The sequence below is a fragment of the Chinchilla lanigera genome, unplaced genomic scaffold (genome assembly GCF_000276665.1).
Source record: "Chinchilla lanigera isolate Chin_1 unplaced genomic scaffold, ChiLan1.0 scaffold00110, whole genome shotgun sequence".
Taxonomy (NCBI): domain Eukaryota; kingdom Metazoa; phylum Chordata; class Mammalia; order Rodentia; family Chinchillidae; genus Chinchilla; species Chinchilla lanigera.
In genome coordinates this window covers 643,596-663,393 of record NW_004955511.1, presented here as the reverse complement: position 1 = coordinate 663,393, position 19,798 = coordinate 643,596, and the positions used below count along the sequence as shown (strand labels likewise).

At 38.0% G+C, this 19,798-nt stretch overlaps 3 protein-coding genes across 3 annotated transcripts; all 3 read right to left on the bottom strand.

Annotated features, from left to right (window-relative positions):
* Positions 1–319: 319 nt before the first annotated feature.
* Positions 320–1,276, bottom strand: LOC102006058 (olfactory receptor 5D16-like). The gene has a single exon (XM_005408204.1). It carries the CDS (start codon positions 1,274–1,276, stop codon positions 320–322), a length of 957 nt encoding a protein of 318 aa, XP_005408261.1.
* A 6,688-nt stretch (positions 1,277–7,964) lies between these two features.
* Positions 7,965–13,489, bottom strand: LOC102005739 (olfactory receptor 5L1-like). The gene is given in 4 exon segments (XM_013506360.1): positions 7,965–8,779; positions 8,782–8,911; positions 12,378–12,550; positions 13,423–13,489. Coding segments are annotated over 4 exon segments (1,185 nt in total).
* A 1,836-nt stretch (positions 13,490–15,325) lies between these two features.
* LOC102005404 (olfactory receptor 5L1-like) lies at positions 15,326–16,255 on the bottom strand. Its single transcript, XM_005408203.1, has one exon. The coding sequence runs from the start codon at positions 16,253–16,255 to the stop codon at positions 15,326–15,328; it is 930 nt and encodes a 309-aa protein (XP_005408260.1).
* Positions 16,256–19,798: the final 3,543 nt, after the last annotated feature.

Here is a 19,798-nt window from a genome sequence, read left to right as displayed (position 1 = left end):
CAGAATTACAAGGGTAGCAACATTTCCCCGGAACACTCACATACAGCGTACCAGTGATGGTGCATATGTTGGCATTTCCTCCACATCATCAACTCAAAAAGTAAATTACACTATATCACTTTGTAGACAAACGTGGAAAGCTTTTGTGGGATATACAAACCAAGACAAGTATAGCTTCTCTGACCTAAAACTCACTCATTCCGTTGCAAAATGATTTATTTTTCTGAGAGCCCCAAGCCATTTTACAAAATGAATACTTGATATACAGGTTTTCTCTCAAGGAGCAAATTTCTGGTGAAAGACCCAAATGACATGCACACTACTGCATACAATCAACATGAAAAAATTTTGTGCCCATTATCTTATGGACCGTGTCCTTCACTTCCTTATTTCTCAGACTGTAGATCAGGGGGTTCAACATGGGGATCACCACCGTGTAAAACAGGGAGGCCACTTTGACCGTGTGCCTGGAGTTCTTGGAGTTGGGCACACAGTAGAGGAACAGGATGGTGCCATGGAAGATGGCGATGGCAGTCAGGTGGGACCCACAGGTGGAGAAGACTTTGCGGTGTCCCCTGGCCGAATGCATCTTCAGAGTGGTGCCCACAATGAACACGTAAGACGTGAGGATGATGAGCAGAGTGCTTATCTCATTAAAAGTGGCAACTGTGAAAAGGAGCACCTGGCTGAGACGCGAATCAGGGCAAGAGAGGGATATCAGGGAGGATAACTCACAGAAGAAGTGATTGATTGCGTTGGAACCCCGAAAATATAATTTTAAAGCAGAGCACATAAGCGTCAAGGAGCACACTACTCCCCATGCGTATGATCCAAACACAAGCAGGGTGCAGAGTTTCTGGGACATGACAACCGTGTAGAGCAGCGGGTTGCACACAGCCACAAAGCGGTCATAGGCCATCACAGCAAACAGAACCAACTCAGTCACTACAAAGGTGCAGAAGAGAAAGAACTGCATCATGCACCCTGCAAAAGAAAGGCTTCTGTCTTCCACAATGAGGTTCACCAGCATCTTGGGAGCAATGATAGTAGAATAGCAAAAGTCTGCAAATGAAAGATGGCTGAGGAAAAAATACATGGGGGTGTGCAATTTGGGATTAATTTTAATTATCACAATCATCCCAAGATTCCCTACCACACTGAAGCTGTAGGTGGCCAGAAATATCAAGAAGAGGGGAACCTTCAGTTCCGGGTAGTCTGAGAAGCCCAAGAGGGTGAACGTGGCCTCAGAAGTTATATTTCTCTCTCTCAGAGACATGTTTCCTTTCGGTGAGATCTGAAAATCAGTCTTGGAAATAAAATACGGAAAATGATTGACACACAGAACATGCTGAACTCTCCCCTCTGTAGACTATATGGTGAGACATCATAGTCTTCTTAATTATCCTGCTTTTTGTAAGGTATCAAAATAGAAATAACTGAAGTTTCAGAAACAGAATCATTGAAACACATTACCTTCTTAAAATATTGCTAGTATTGTAAAATATGATTGCAGCATACAGGTGTAATTATTAGTTCAAGCCATTTGGATGGTAACGAGTCATCAAATTCTTATGAGAAACATTCAAATTCCCTCAATGCCATGAGTTTGGCAAAGAAAAATCTGGAAAACGAAATAACTTGTCACATTGGTCCTGCAATTACTAATGAAAAGTGGAAGTATTTGAAATAACTTGTAGTTATAACTGGCCATGACATAATTATTTGCTTAGCATTTTAATCATTCTACATTATGATTATTTATGTAAAATATCAAAGCCATTAACTGCTTCTGAATTTAGATTAATAAAGTTCATTTATTGAACTGCTTTCTGCTACAGAGAATGAAAGTGAATATTTAAGAAGCCTTGATTTGCCTGATAAAATAGTAACATTGGACAGCCCATGAATCTCATTTCCTCCACTCCTGCTGAAATACTCATCTCTTAAGTGCAGACTCTCAATTGTATAACAAATAGGTATCTTGACACTTAATTTTATAAATATCACATTGGATACTGAATTCTGTGCTACCTTTAAGGTACTCTTTACATTATAAATGTATGGAAATTGAAAACAGTAAGGGCCACAGATACATTGTTGTTAAGTTTGTATACATGAAATGGCATTGAAAGGAAGTTCCTAGTTAGGAGGGATTATGAAAAATCTTCACAAACATAGACAAAGACGCTTTATTTTGCTGTGCTCCTCTGTCTTCTGTAAGTCATCTAGAATAGGGACTGTGCCTATTCCCTCTCAAGAAAAGAGATGGGAATGTTAGGATTTCGCCTCACTCAAAATCACTCATGAGAATAGAATCCTTATTACACTGAGACTGTTCACATTTCTCAGGTGGTATCCAGGTAGGATCTGCACATAAGTTTCAGGACCCTCCTTAAATTTAAATTGCAGAAAGATAAAGGCAAGTCCCAAATGTTTCATAAGATATATTCATATTAAGAAACTATTCTCCTTGTGAAATTAAAGACTTTCAGAATTAGAAGAAGATTTAAGTTCCTATGACTACTTCCTTTGGAGTATCTGTGAAATTGGCCCAGAAACTATTTCCACAAATGCCCTGACTCTCATTAAGAGCATTCCATGTGTCCTAAAGAATGAACATGCCTGGAGTAGAGAAAGCTTTAGTGCTCTGATAAAGCAATCTATACAGCTAAATATTTAGTAACTAAAAGAAAAAAAATTATTCTTCTTGATCTAACTCTGAAATTTATTTTATTATTATTATTATTATTTTTGTCTTTTTGAGACAGGGTCTCACTGTGCAGTTCAGGCTGGCTGTGAGCTCACTTTGTAGCCCAGGTTGGTCTCAAACTCACAATGATCCTCCTGCCTCAGCCTCCTGAGTGCTGGGATGACAGGCATGCGCCACCACGCCAGGCTCCTAAATCTGAAATTTAATCTGGCTTTCTATATTTTTGTTTGCTAACGTCTCAGTTGTTCCTGATAAAACTTCTTTGCTTCTTTTATCCAAGTGATAAATTCCAGGAGGTCCTTCGCTACACATTTAGGGAACCACATCACCCTAAAAATTATTCATAGTCCTCTGTTTAGATGTCAAGGAATTTAAGGACTGAAAAGAAGACAATATTTTCCAGTATATTGCTATGGGAAGCTAACTTGCGAACTGTAGGAGTTAGAGAAGAATCTCTGACCTTCATTCACTGGTCAAAAGGCTCACTAACCCCATCCAGCTGTGAAAGTCAAAAATGTCCCTAGACATATTCAGGAAAGGAAAGGAAGATACATAATCTATTGCAATTAAGAACTACTGCTTCATTTCCTTGATATTGGTAGATTTTACTCATTTTTTTTCTGTATGATTTCAACATATGACTAAAATGCAATTTGACTATCATGGATCTACATTTCCCAGGAAGTATTATTTTATGTACTAAGGAATGTATATTTTCTTTAAATCTGAGCAATGTAGTATTTAGAATCTTCTTTGTATTTTTTCCCACTAAGGAGACCAATCTGCCCCCATACTGTACCACTGGATTTAGGTCAAGTCCTCTCTACTATTTCTCTACAAGGGTCCTTTCGTTCCTTCCAATTCCATTTCATTTAAATTGCTGTTTTCCTTGCAGGTAATTTTAAAAATTCACAGGCCTCAAGAAGGTGAATCTGTAGATGTGGACATATTGCTTAAATTTCTAAAGGCCCTGCTTGCCCGTTCCCAGGACCCTGGAACAGAGAAGACCAGCTCAGCAGCCCTCTGTTTGAACTCTGTACGAAGAATACACCTCCTGTTTACTGTATGTGTACGTACATAATGTCTACAGCAGTACAGTTTTTTCCTATTATTTTCCCATGAAGAATCTACAAAAGCTGAGGCATCTTCTAGATACCTTACGTGGGAAGCATCATGATGTGTTCTCAGATCTGGAGGAACAGACTTGCTGGCGGGAAAGGCCGCCTCCTGCTGCCTCCGGAGAGCTTATTTGGAGGAGAAGCCGACATTCTCACTCTTACTGAGGCTCCCTCTGGCAACGTGTCCTAGGGAAAATTGATTGCCTATTTCTCCAGGGGCATCAGAACAAGCAATTAAAATTAACGACTCCTTTACGATGCAATTCTCACCTCATAGAAAAATTATGAAAAGACACCAGTGGCTTAGAAACATGTTTCATGGAACTTAACTCTGTTGAATGCCATTTCCCTGTGCTCCAAGATCATTTTCATAGTGTCCAATTATTATTATTACCAGCATGGTCATATTATTGTGATTATTATTTTGCATAACGACAGGTTGCCACTGGAGTTACTTAGTTAGTAAGCATTCTTAAATACCTGGCTTTGGTCATTGCAAAGGTTAATTGCTTCTACATTGCATAAGCACAACTAGTGAAAAAGACTGATTGTACCTTCAGTTCCCTTGACTCCTTCTGTGCGTACTAGTCAAGGTTGTGCTCACAGCATACTGCATCTATGTGGAAGATAAGGCTGCAGATGACAGGCACTGTGTTCTCACCATTCCGGGGAGGAGCTCAGTCTGGTTAGAACCAGTCTGATAAGGTGTCTCATGGGATTAAGAACATGGAAGTATTTTGTAAAAAGGATATATTATTACTCACAAACTAGTGATTTCTACTTCTAATTTAATATACCTCTTCTCTAATTCCCTCTTCAATACCAATTTCTAGAAGATTCAAAAGCTTTGATTATCCTTTCCATCACTGTTTACATTTATTTTGATGATATTTTATTTTATTGTCTTTATTCTATAAATTAATCAATGTATAGGTATGTTACCCTGCTGTTAAAACAATGATTTTTAAAATTCAGCTTATCCTTATATATTTATTTAAATATGCATAACATATTTTCTACTGGAGAATTTTCACATCACTGGGTGAAAAGAAGAGAAATTGGACCATGTGAATATAAAATTTCTTCCCAAAATTAATGAATTAAGTAGCTATAATCTAGACTTAAAATAAGTGCACTCTATAATAACGACGTTGTTCACCAGTTTGTAACCCTGAATGACTTCCAGTCACTTATATGCTCGTGACGAGCTTCCCAAAGCGGAGCTCCAGAGCCTTCTCCACTAGCCTCAATATCCCTCACATTCCCACACACTTCCCCATCCATAAATATCATCTCTCTGTTATTTGCCTGTACTCTTTCATGGATCTGCCCATGTACGTACTATTTCATTAGCCTGTGCTTTTTTAGCTTCCCATTTATTATATTTATATATAAAAACATTATCCAGGTGTGAAGTGTGCCATGAAATTTTTTTCTGATTCCATTGGATAAAGCTTATTATTTTCCAAAGGCCATAATTTCTGTGATTGTGTGATCATTGCTCTGGACACAGTGTGATCTTGTGCTCTGTGTGTATAGTTTTCCAGCTTCCTCTTCAACTACAAGGCGGATCTCTGGTGACTCCTCCCTTTGTGACTCATCCCCTGTATTCCTGAGTCTACTCAGAATAAGAACGAATGTACACATCTGTGAAAAGCTACTGAGCAGAACGCTCACCTTTATTTTCTGCAATATTTGCTCCAATGCTGATTTTCTTCATGTCAAAAGCAAGAACATGTCCATTGGTACAGTTTCTTTTAATTGCTCCAGCCAGAGTAGATTACACGTTGTACTACCTAGTCTTGTGAATTTCTGTTTACACAGTTTGTTTTTTTGTTTGTTGGTTTTTTTGGTTTTTTTCCAGTACTGGGAATTGAACTCATGACCTTGCACTTGCCAGGCAGGCGCTGTGCCACTGAGCTAAATCCCCAGCCCCTGTTTGTACAGTTTGAACCTTGTTCTTCAGTCAGATCATCAAATGGTCATGAATTGAAAGTCTTGGGTGACATAGGAAAGTGAGGCATGCATGTGTAATAAATGGACTCAAATGCTCTCCTTTCCTCCTGACACAATTTTAGACTTTTGAAACTCTAATGTATTTAATTTAGTATAGGACATATTTTCTTTTTTTTTTTGGTTTTTCTCCGGTACCGGGAACCGAACTCATGACCTTGCGCTTGCCAGGCAGGCGCTTTGCCGCTGAGCTAAATCCCCAGCCCCTTAGGACATATTTTCAACTGTTAACCTCTTTGTATAGAAATCTTAGAATTAATAGTGAAGATAGCGTTGTGTCATAGGTTAATTACAAAAGGTTATTTCAAGAACATAAATGTCAGTGAGCTGGGTGCAGTGATACACCCCCGTAATCTCAACACTTGGGAGCCTGATGAAGGAGGATGGATTTGAGTTTGAGGCCAGCCTGGGCTACATAGTGAGACCCTGTCTTCAAAAAAATGTCAGTGAGAAGACATTGTCCAAAGTTAAGCTCAACAAAAGCCTTGAGGTTAACAGAATTAAAAAATGCTACAACAGGAAACAGAAAGTAGTTATGTAATGGCAGATGGGTTGATTTCCACAGAAGACAGGAGGATTCAATGCTAGGGTAAACAGAGTTTATTGAATTTAGACCGGTCACCATACATCCTCCACTAACAGGTCGGAAATTCTTGTCTTGTTTCAAATTTAAATATTCTTTTGGTTTCCATAGTAATGGAATGGAATGCTATAGCAGTTGATTCAGGTGGCCACCTACTGTTTTACATGCTCCATGTGTGCGATCAGGCCCCAGTCCTAAGCCCAACCCTTAGGATAGATACTTCTGTTCTGTTTGTTTGCCTTTTTGCAACCATACATTCCCTTATGGTCACGATGTTCAACTAGGGCCAGGGAAGGGATGAAACAGCCCAGGCAGGGTCATAGATGATTATCTGGGCCTGGGGGGAGGGGGGTTCTTTAACTTTGGAGAAGCATTCCAGGGCAAAGTTAACTTTTGACAAACCCACCAGGATGTTTCTCCAGACACATTTTGAGGCTTGTACTAAGACTAAAACTATTCTATCTTAAAAATGTTATGCTAAGAGTCACCGCCCACTACAGTTAAAATACGTGAAAAAGTATAAGATCAGTATTCAAACAGTAATCCCAGCTTTGAAGAGTTGGAGACTACTGCTTTTCTAACAGCATATAAATACAAGGGTAGAACCTTCAATTAAACAAGTGATTGCAAGTGTAGAGATTGAAAAAAATAGAATAGAGAATTTACAAAAAAAGAGTGGAGGTACAACAGAATAGAGAGAGGGGGCTCAGGTACATAGAGAAAGGGAGTCAGGAGAATATTTTATGAAGAACAAATACACGGGTTAAAACAAAACCAGGAGTTTCCTTATTATAAATGACAGAAAATGTTTCATTTTCAATGGGTTATGTGTGCATCATGAGGATAGAAGCTACACACAATTATGTGCAGCCTGAGTCAAAAACATTAGTCCTCATAAGAAAGTTTATTAAACATTAATAATGACGGGGACAGAGAGACAGAGACACACAAAGAACGAGTTGTATGTAAGGAGTTATTCCAAGCTTTTCATACATTCCATACAATTATTCTTCCTGAAATTGTCTTGAAATAATAACTGTTATAATCCTCCTAAAACTCTGTATATGGCAGTACCTACCAAGATGATAAGTGAAACAATAAAAAAGAAATTAACAGTATACAGGCACCTGTGGAAATCACATTTTGTGCAGAAGCTTTTCAAGAAGGGAGTGTTTTTCACTCCAAAGCATCAAGAATTCATTTTTTTAAAGGTGGCTCATTTTCCTTAAGACTAGGGCAAGCTGTGTGGGTCTTCTGAGTTCTTGATGAAGGTAATAAAATTTTACATTAAATTAAATGCCTGGATTTTAAGAGTGCTATCACCGTCATCAATTTAAATTTTTTGGGGTTAAAATAAAAGTAGACTGCAGGTTTTGCAAATACTCATTTCTACTTTTGCAAACTGAAAGCACATACAAGTGAATTTAAAGACTCTCTAATAACAGCAGAAGTTTGGTGTTCATTCCAGCTGTTCACCCTACGCAAACACTCCTACACTTTCTTCCCCTTAAAATGCTGAGTTCTTTTAGTTTTACATTTACTAGGAGAATATTTTGGAGCCCAGCACTTTTCTGAGGGCTTCTTTCACATCCTTGTTTCTCAGGCTGTAGATCAGAGGGTTCAGCATGGAAATCATGGCAGTGTAGGACACTGTGGTTACCTTGTTAACATCCAGATCATTGCCAGAAGTGGGCTGACAGTAGATAAAAAGGATTGTTCCGTGGAAGACAGCGATGGCTGCGAGGTGGGAGGCACAGGTGGAAAATGCTTTGCGCCGTCCCTCTGCCGAGCGCATCCTCAGGATGGTGATGAGAATGAGCACGTAGGAGGTGAGGATGATCGCAATGGTGAAGATCTCATTGAAATTTACCATGATGAGCAGCAGCATCTCGTTCATGGTGACATCAGAGCAAGCACGACTTAAGAGAGGGGGCAGGTCGCAGAAGAAGTGGTCAATCACATTGGACTTGTAGGCGGGGATCTCAAGGGCTGAGCACAGGTGAATCAGAGAACACACCGAAGCACAGAGGTAACAGCAAGCAACTAGCATCACCCAGGGCTTCCAGGACATGATGACCATGTACAGCAGTGGGTTACAGATGGCCACGAAGCGGTCATAGGCCATCACGGCCAATAAGACCTCAGTGATTGCATATGTACAGAATAAATAAAATTGCACCGTGCATCCCAGGAAAGAAATGGTTTTGTCATTGTTTATGATATTAGCCAGCATCTTTGGCATAATCACTGAAGAATAGCAGAAATCCACAAAGGCCAAGTGGCTGAGGAAGAAGTACATGGGGGTGTGAAGTTGGGAGCTGACCTGAATCAGTGCCGCCATGCCCAGGTTGGCCAGGTGACGCCATAGATGAGAAGGAACAGGAGGAAGAGGATGAGTCTCAGCTCAGGGACATCTGACAGCCCGAGGAGAACAAACTTCATCACCGTGGTGCAGTTTTCCTCCACCACTGCAACACCAGTCAGGTGCTGCAGCAAATACAATTGAGAAACTTTGTGTTATGTCCGGGAAGAAATGAGAGGGAAAAAAAGCAGGCTTATTTTAAGTCCAGGAGGATATAAGATTGATTTCAAACATACATAGGCATGGAGTGTAACAGAAATGCAAGTATCAAATTTTCAAAATGCTTAGCAATTGTCAGAATAACTCAAATGTGTATGTCCATGGATCCCCCTGGTAAAAATTAATTTCAGCATTAGCAGTAACCTTCAGTGATTCCCATGCACTCACTACTACAGTACAATGGAGATATCTATTGAGTTAGGTGATGCAGTGGACACTGACCCAGAGATAATGACTTCATTAATTGTACATAGAATTTAATTTCTACTCCATACAAATGTTATTTTGTTAGGTTCAAGACTATGACAGCTACTGTGGTTCTGTACTTTACATACTATTCTGCTCTTGTTGTACCATTTATTCAGAACATAACTTGACAATAGACAAATTCTCTACAATTTCATTGTTGGGGATTGTGAATTCTTTTTTTTTTTTTTTAATTTAATGGCTCATGAAGACTGTAAGTTTGGAATTTTTCATAAGAGAAAAAAGATTTAAAGCATACACTGACATGCATAATAATTCTCATTTATCAACTCAGCAAATTTATTTAACTCATAGTAGTGGTAATTAGAAAGGCCTATAACGACCAAGAAATATGGAACATTTGTATGCAGTTTGTAAAATAAATTAAATAACAGGTATTTGAAGTCTTAACACCAAGACAATATAAATATTTTTATGCAGAGATTTCATTGTTAGTCATATGATATATTTGAGTATATTGTATAAATATGAGTACCTATATTCGGAGATACAGTATTATTTGTGATTTTTAAAAGTAAAAAAATTTTAGTTAAAAGGGGAAGAATTGTTAAGCTATGGCTCATCCTACTTAAGGTAGAGACCTGTCAGGACGCTCAGATTATCTTGTGATCTTACACAGAGTGCATACATGAGGGCATACCTAAGCATGTGAATCTAGATATGTAGTCATGAACTTAATCTGACTACACTCTTGACACAAAGATACTTTATCCATATTTTTACAAAGAGGTAAGGCACAACTTTCTAAAATCTGTCAGATATCTGACAACCTGAGGACAGTAAACTCCATCTCCCTGGTACAGTTTTCTTTCACCATTCCCAGTGCCAGTCAGGTTACTGAAAACAATTGAGAAATTCTGTGTTGCATATAAAGAGAAACTACCATCCAGGCCCTTCCCTTAAGGGAGAGACCTAATAGGGATTTGTAATCTGCCAGGCATGAGGGGAAAAACACCTCTAATACCAGCATAGAAGAGGCTGAAGCGGGAAGACTGCGTTTGAGTCCAAAGGTTCAAAGGTGGTCTGTGCTACACAGTGAGACCTTGTCCCAAAACAAGACAAAATGAAACTTCAGTCCTTTAATCCTTGACCTGCTCTGTGTTGCAGAAGGATTAGACACATGAATTCATTAACACTCTTCAATAAGAATTGAGTGAAGATGGTGTGGACTACAAACACAGCCTGGTGTTTTCTCCATATTTGGAACAATTTTCAGGAAAAGAAAAGGAAAAGAAGAGAAGAGAAGAGAAGAGAAGAGAAGAGAAGAGAAGAGAAGAGAAGAGAGGAGAGGAGAGGAGAGGAGAAAAAAGAAAAGAAAAGAAAAGAAGAAAAGAAAAAAGAAAAGTTTTCTTCTGACATCATGGATTTTTTATTACAGGACTAAGAACAAATGACAGCAACAACAAAGTGTTTTCCTGGATAAAGCATGAGAATTCTCCTTTAAAATATAAGAAATACGACTATAGTAAATCTAAAGCAAATGCAAGCGTATTCTTCTCCCTTGCTGAGTAGAAGATATTCACATGCTCTGAAGAACTCACAGGCTCAAACTTCAATCCTCAGGATTAGGGAAACAATGCCAACTGTCCCCTTGATTTTCATCATGAGTTATAATTTCAGAAGGACATTGGTGTGGCAAAGGGAGGAGAGAGAGAGGAGAGAGAGAGGAGAGAGACAGAGAGAGAGAGAGAGAAACTGACAGAGAGAGAGAGACAGAGGGGCAGGAGGGGAGAGCAGAGGAGAGCAGTGAGAGGACAGCGATCACCATTTTGTCTGTCTGTATTTTTCATCCACATTACAGGGAAAAGTTCTAATTTCTCACAACTGTCTTCCAAATAAAAGGAAAAAACTGTTTTTATTTTAAAAATTTAAAAACTGACCAAACAACAATGAAGACAAAATCAAAACAACACAAAAACAACAAAAGCGATTCATGACCTCAAAACAAAATGATAGAAATTGACAGTGGTTGCTATATTACATACTGTTATCTTCAACAAAGTTGCTCAGTACATTAGACAGAAGAATGTAAGATTGATCAAACAAAGTAACTGCCCGAGATAAAGATTCCTATTAATGGTTTCTAATTCGAACACAAATGAGTTAGGCATACCTGAAATATAATTTTGCTTTAGAGAAAGAAAATGTGTTCATTTCCATTTTCAAGTAACCAGAATCTAGTTTTGTTGAACAAAGCTGAAAAATATACATTTCTTCCATGAATCCAAAGATGTCAATTGCACACAGTATAGGTTTTATACTGTAATCTAAGCTCCAGGGAAATTGCAAATAAAAATTACACTGGACAGTAAATGAAAAAAAGTTGCAATGAAATCTATGTCATAGAAACACAAAAATAATTAATCCCTTTGGAATATTATCAGAGAATTTGTTTTAAAATCATCCTAATTTGCTTGTCTAGTACAGAATAGGGTAACCACAGCTAATAATACTGATTGCATATTTTTAAAAGAGGGAGAAGAGAGAATTTTTAAAGTTGTCACAATACAAACTGAGAAGTGCTTGAGATGAGGGATCTACAAATTGCTCAGTTTGATTTATTTTACAATGTACACATTTATTAAAACATCACAGAGTGCCCATACACCCTTACAATTAAAAAATTAATGAAAAATTACCTAACTTAGGAATCAATCTTCTAAAGCCAAATATACCTCATTCCAGACTTTAATTATGTTCAATTTTGGAATTCAACATCCACACATAAAATACATGAGCCACACCTTGTATTGCTGTTTTGAAACAGCCTGAATAATTTCATTGACTTTCCCTTTCTGATAATGTTACAGAATCCCTTAGCTTCCATACACGTAGACTACCTAAATCACCACTAGAATTCCTTCAAATTCCAGAATGGATCTACCAGTCACACAACTCAAATAACAGCACACACTTGGACTTTCATTATATATCAGAATCTACCTAAACGTTATGTAAGTATTTGTACATTTGATAAACAATCAAGTTTTGTTTCTATGCCTGTCCAAGTGAAAGGATGGAGAGTATGGAGACACAGATCGGTTTTCCTGTGGACAAAGTCCAAAGAAGATGCAGGAAGGGGCAAGCGCTGATTTCCCCACCTACACTCAGTGTGGAGAAGGGTGTGGGCTCAGAGCCAGTGTTAGGACAGTGTTTTCCAAATATATATATCCAGTGCCACCAGGTGTCAAGGGGGACCACATCAGTGAACTGTCCCACCGTGCACTTCTCGCCTTGAAATGTCAACCATGGTCGCATTGTCCCTCTGGTGGGAGAAACTGAAAGTGTAAATAGGAACCAAAATGTATAATACATCCTGGGAAATGGGAAGTAATTGTTTAAAAGGAAAGGGGAATGGTCGGAGGATGGAGGGGAAAAGAAACAAATGAGAAAGAAAAGGCTAAAATGGGAACAAAGCTTTGTAAATAGGAGAGGAAGAGGGATTGAAGAGAGGAGAGGGAATGGGGAATAAAGTGGAACTAAGGCATATCACGTATAGGCACAAACTCTCTATGATGGATATGATCATTATGCATATATAAACTGTACCAATAAACTTAATTAAAAAAAAAAAAGAAATGTCAATCTAGACCTCAGGACTGGATATTTCTCTATGTACCATTAGATGTGCACAATGATTTTTCAAAATGCTCCTGATCGAAAGGTTGTTTCTAAGCAATTGTTATTGATATTCTCAAATACCAAACAGAATGTTCCAGAGACTTCATGAGAAGCCCTCAGACACATTCTGATTCTTTATTCCAACATCTTTTTCCCCATTTCTGTCCTTTTACAAAAGAAAAAAGAAGCTGTGGCCAACCCATAAGCAGTGAATTTTGCCCATGTGTAAAAACCCTGTAGCCTAAAAGAAGGTAAGTGTGGAATAAAGTTCTTTTAGGGCTGTTTCAACTTATTTTTAACTCTTCAGTAAATCGTGATAAACTCATAGGATAGTTTTCTGCCATCCTTCTTTTTGAAATTGTATTTGTTTTTCTGTAATAAATTTGTAACCATTTAAAAAATATTTTTGCAAAAGTGTGTCTATAATTTTTGAATTTTTTCCTCTCACTTTAAAACTTTTCAAAAATTTATTTTCCTGAAGTGCTAGGGATCTAACCCAGACCTATGCCCACTAGGCAAGCACCCTTACCAATCCGCACCCATATCTTCAAGTTAATGTTGGGCATGGTGTGAATTGAAGGTTTAAAGTCATCCATTTTTTTGCATATGGCTATCCAATTACTCATCACTTTCTTTGAAAGAGTATGTTTTATTTTGGTTTTGCTTTAAATAGATTAAGAAAGTCAACCAATCATAACTGTGTTTATTTTTGGACTTCAATTCTCTTACTTTGGTTGTGCTCACTTTGGCAGTACATATACTAAAAATTCTATTACTTTGGTGATCATTGACTTATGGCAGTAGAAATTACAATTTTTAAAAAATTTCCAGTGTCAGGTTTTCTCTTCTTTAACATAAATTAAATTTTAAACATTGAATTCCTTTTTTTCTTTGAGACAGGGTCTTCACTCCATTTCCCAAGATAGCTTGTCCTCATACCTGAGGTCTCCTTGCCTCTGTCTCTCAGGTAACGAGGGTTATAGGAGAGCATCACCTTGTCTAGCCTAAGCATTTTTCTCTTTGTAATAAAATCATATCAGAAATCCAATAACTTCCTTAATTTTAATATCAAAATTCACTTCACTATTATGTAGAGATAAAAAATTGTGTCTTCCTTTTTCATAATTTACCTTCATGAATGCCATTATTTTCTAGAAGATGGTGTCTGTGTGTGTGTGTGTGTGTGTGTGTGTGTGTGTGTATTTTCCACGGAGGAAAATGGGGACTAAATAAGCTAAATCTCTTCAAAAGTCAATAAACCTGGGTCATAACACAAATCCTAGATTTCATCTGCTGAGGTCAATGGTTTTCTTACATTTTTGTAGACATAGGAGATGAACCATATTTAAACAAATGAATAGATTTTGGAAATCATAATGGGTTGAAATGAAAATGTTAATGATGTAGATGAACAAAAATAAATGAAGAGATGTGGTTTATGTACATGGCAAAAGACAGTAAAAATGGACATTTCATCAGGACCAAAGATACATTCAAAGAACATGAGCAGAAGTTAGAAGTACACTTACAAATGACAGGAAGCACTTCCTCTACAATGAGGTGAAAAGTTAAACGCAGATCAAATAGATAAAGTGAGAGAAGAGACAGTTCAGCAATGTTCTATCCAAAATAATGTTTTAAAGTTATATATACATATATATATCTTCATTTTGAATATATATTCATATATAGACATATATATGAAAGAATCATAGAAATAAACCTTCTAGGAATTAACCTCATAAATGCCTTCAACTTTTGCAATTTGATAATCTCAAATTATTTGTGAAAGGGTTGTTGTTATTTTCATTGTTAAATGACATATTATGCAAGGTTCAAACACCATAGACTATAACAACAACAAAAAAGAGAAAAAAATGAACATGAACAACAAAAGAAGTAAAACTGTAAAGTTATGCATGCAGGACTGCTGATATATCTCAGTGGCCCAGTGCCTGCCTGGCAAGCCCAAGGTCCTGAGTTCAGTTTCCAATATTGAAAACAAAAAATTCATGCAGACTAAATTTTCAATCTGTGCACATACAGTATACTAATAATGTATTTTTCATTATGAAATTGCAGATATTCTATTTTGAAAGAGCCATAGCTTCCATCTTGGATATTGAAATACTAGGACTATTGTGCATTCTTTAACTTGTATAGGTTTTACACCAAACTAAATAGGTGTGGTTAAAGTGCCATTACCCATACATATTTAAACAACACAGATTTAAAAACAAATTGGCTGAAATTTTGAAGTATATTTAATCCTACATTTGTAAATTGAAGGGATAAAATGATAAGTGAATCAGAAAGACATAATTTACGTCCTTACTATGCTCCCCACTGCCGATATTACAGCCTATCTATTCACCACTCTATCAGCCAACACTTTAAAATTCTGAGTCCAGAAGATAAAACATTCTCTAGGATTATATTCTGGAGCTGACACATTTTCTGAGAGCTTCTTTGACATCCTTGTTTCTCAGACTATAGATCAGAGGGTTCAGCATGGGAATCACAACAGTGTAGAACACCGTGGCCACTTTGTCAGCCTCCTGAATGTCACCTGAGGCGGGCCGGCAATAAATGGAAAGGATTGTTCCATGGAAGACAGTGATGGCTGCGAGGTGGGAGGCGCAGGTGGAAAATGCTTTGCGCCGTCCCTCTGCCGAGCGCATCCTCAGGATGGTGATGAGAATGAGCAAGTAGGAGGTGAGGATGATCGCAACGGTAAGGGTCTCATTGAACGTGGCCACGATGAACAGCAGCACCTCATTCACGGTGACATCAGAGCAAGCAATGCTTAAGAGAGGGGGCAGGTCGCAGAAGAAGTGGTTGATCACATTGGACTTGTAGGATTGGACCTCCATAGCTAAGCACAGGTGAATCAGAGAACACACAGATGCACAGAGGTAGCAGAGAGAAACCAGCTCTGCTTGGAGCTTCCGGGACATGATGACCATGTACAGCAGTGGGTTACAGATGGCCACAAAGCGGTCATAGGCCATCACAGCCAGCAGGAAGACTTCAGTGACCACACATGTACAAAACAAAAAGAATTGTATTCTGCATGCTGGGAAGGAGATGGTTTTGTCATCGTTTATGGTATTAGCCAGCATCTTTGGCACGATGACAGAGGAGTAGCAGAAATCCACAAAGGCCAAGTGGCTGAGGAAGAAGTACATGGGGGTGTGAAGTTGGGAGCTGACCTGAATCAGGGCCGCCATGCCCAGGTTGGCCAAGACAGTGACGCCATAGATGAGAAGGAACACCAGGAAGAGGAGGAGTCTCAGCTCAGGGACATCTGCTAGCCCGAGGAGAACGAACTCCATCACTGTTGTACAATTTTGCTCTCCCATGCATCAGCTTTGTTTATGGTTGAAGAAAAAAAGCAAAAGTTATTCTTTATTGATCCAAAATTTAGTTTTAGCTTTCTCCAAAACAAGACATCAGAGGCAGTAGCAGAGTTCACTTTATCTGTAAAGAAGGTAGATATTTTGCATATGTAATTTAGCAGAAGTGAAGGTATTGTACGATAGAGATGCATAAAATCCTGAGTTTAATTTAAACATCACACAAAATCATTCCCATGCATAAAATTTAGGTGATTATCAATTTTTCATAGCTGCACTTTGGCACTGAATCATAAAGAAAGATGCCACGGTATTACTTAATTATCCTTATTCCTCTATGAATTCTTAATTCTATAACAGGACAGATTCTTCAATAAATACTCTGAATATCCTGGAGCTAGGAAGTTGTGTGTTTTTTTATTTTTTGTTTTTTTTTTGTTTTGTTTTTTTTCAGGAGTAGAAGTCACGACCTCGCGCTTGCCAGGCAGGCGCTGTGCCACTGAGCTAAATCCCTAGCCTCTCTAGGAAGTTATTTTTAAAACACATGGTAAGCTTTCTAAATTGGCCTCTGACTTGATGAGTTAGGCTTAAAATTATTCATCTATAATTGTTTAATCTATTTTTGATTGAGGAAATAAATTTCATACTTTGTATTACCATTTCTTCTATAAAATTAACATAGTGCATTATTGACAAAATTAGCAAGATATGATCTTTTTTGGTACTGAAATACAACCTTCCTAGAACTGTGATGCTTCAGTTTTATAAGCATCTATTTGGAAATTAACATGGCACTGTGAATCTACATAAAGAACTGATTCAAGATGCACATAGGAAATCATTTAAAAAATGTCCACAGAGCTTGCATCATTATTCATGATACTACAGTTTAGAAATGATGTAAACTGAAAGAAGTCTTCAAAATTTGTTACAGACACCAGATAAAGTATGCAGTTCTCAAACTCATACTTGTAATTTTAATGACATAAAAATGCCATAAAGATCAGAATTTACTGCATATATATTAAGATATCTTTGAAATAACAGAACAGGTCATTTATACTACTAGTTGCTGTTAGTTAATTGAAAATAAATTTTGTGTTCAGATTTGTTTTCCATATCTTGTTCTCTGAGTAACTTGTTTGAAGATAATGATACACTATGTGCTAACTAGTGTTATTTTTAGTATGTTGTTATCAAATGTTTATTTTTTCATAAAATTATAGGAGAAAATAAGTAGTAAATGAACATTTAAAAATAAAAATTGAACTGGAGACTTTTTTAGGTAGATGGATGCAACTCGAAACCACACTTATAAGTGAAATAAATCAAACCCATATGTGTAAATACCGTATTGTCTCACTGGTGTGAGAAATTGAACAAGAAAATAAGATCCAAAATGTACAATAGACATTGTAAAATGGGGAAAAAATGTTCAAAAGAAAAGACAAATTGTGATGGGAAAGGAAGAAAGAGAAAAATAAAAAAAATACATATACACAAGATAGTGAAGATACTTATGCAGATAACTTCTCTCAGTTCCTTGAAAAGAATGTTTTGTGCTAATATTGTTTGTACAAGATATCATGCCCATATATTATAACTACTAGGAAGATGGCAATATGCAGTGTTATTGTAAGTGTCCTACTATCCTGTTTTGAAACTCAGTTTAGTTATCTTTTTTTCTCTTTAAAATAAAATAAAATAAAGTAAAAATTACAACCTAAATTCAGTAAGCCAGATACTACATGCAGATATTATAGATACATCAGTTGCTTTGCATACTGAGTCTTGAAAACATCCATGAACATACATACTTCTACGCATGAATTTAAACATTATGTGTTGCAAACATGTACAAAACAAAGGAAGGGGACGGAGCAATGGGTGGAGGGAAAGGGAGGGAAGAGTCAGGGGATGAGAGAAGGAAGTGAGATGTGCTATGTCCCTGTATGGACTTCCCACAGGGGATGTAAACACGGTGCGCTTCATGCGCTAATAAAGTAATAAAATGAATCAGGGATTCCTGGAGCAGACATCATCTTGCCTGGAGACCGTCTCAACCTGGTGCTCACTGCATTTTCCAAGTGCTTTCAAAGACGTGCAGGACTGGGACATTCTTAAATCACCATTTGAATACAATCAGTTCTTCTGGTTGTGTGGTTTTCCATTTTCAATTGGCCAGGAAAAGTGAGTTATTTATCTCTGCCTGCGTCCTAACTAGAACGTAATGTGAAAACTGCTCCCGTTCTCAAGCTGAAAGGTGAAAAACCCGGTGGGCAGTTTCGTGGAGAATGCTGCCTCACCGCAAGAGAGCCATTGGTGTGTAAAGATGCTTTCAGTGCTCTGACCGGGAGCGATCAGGACATCTACTGGGACTACAGCACCCACCCCTGTCCCCTCCCTGATGCACCCTCCCCCGACACACATAGCGTTATCTGGATTATGATATCTGCGACGGGACACTTGAGAATGCTGCTTAGAGAGACCTTTCAAAGTGTTTTGAAAGCGCCAAAGCAGTTCCTCTCATTTCTGGTGCAGGGGTGTTTTACGTGCCCGGGCTCCTCCACGGGCTGTAGCACAGCCTTTGTGTGCCGCTCTCAGCATCTGGGTAGCTGGCAGGAGAATCTCCACACAGACCTCACCAGGATGCATGGGTGGAGCCACTGTGAGATTTGTGTAAAAGAAAGACCACAAAAGCCCTCTGCTCCCTCTGTTTGCTGGGTCACACTAATAGCCATCCCAGGATACGTGCTTCTGCATTTAAAATCGCTCCCGTTTTCCTCACTATAGAGGGAGAAGTCTCTTAAATAACTCTTCAAAGCATGGAATTTCTTAACACATTATCTCACTTGAGGAATAAGAAACATATTGCTTTTAAATATTATCATTACTTTCTACCTTCACAAACCCTTCTGCTACTAGCTGTAACTATAATAAATTACACCTACGAGGAAAATCTTCCTCATGCCCCAAAGTACTGCTCATATCAACCACCTCCAGAAAAGCAAAACTGTATTCTAAAGAACCAACCTGTGGAACAAAGATCACACTGTTCTCCTGTTTCTGAAGATATCATGGTGGAAATTGTTATAGGTTTTAGGTTTGTGAGTATATCCCTTGAGTCTGTGTTCCCTAAGTATCTAAAGCAATCATTGATCTCTACGGGATAGGCACAAGATGTCAAGAGAATCAATCTCTCCCTGATTAAAGCAATTATTACTACTACGAGATAAAATCTGGGGAAAAGTAAAACATACGGTACACATAATCACAAGCTAAGACAGTTTATTCAGATTTTCTCATGAATTACAGGAAATGCCCAGCTGTCTCCCGACATTGTCTCTGTGAGGGATACTCACCTTGCCACAGTGAATTCTATGACTAGCTCTCACAAGCTTTGTTCTACACACAAGAGAGCCTTCCTGAGAGGCGTAGGGTCTGAGGCTTCATCACACATCCTGAAGACCACAAAGGAGTGGGGAAAATGAAACTCTTTTGTAAAGAATAATCTCCATTTCCCACCTTTACTGAACACTTTCTACATAG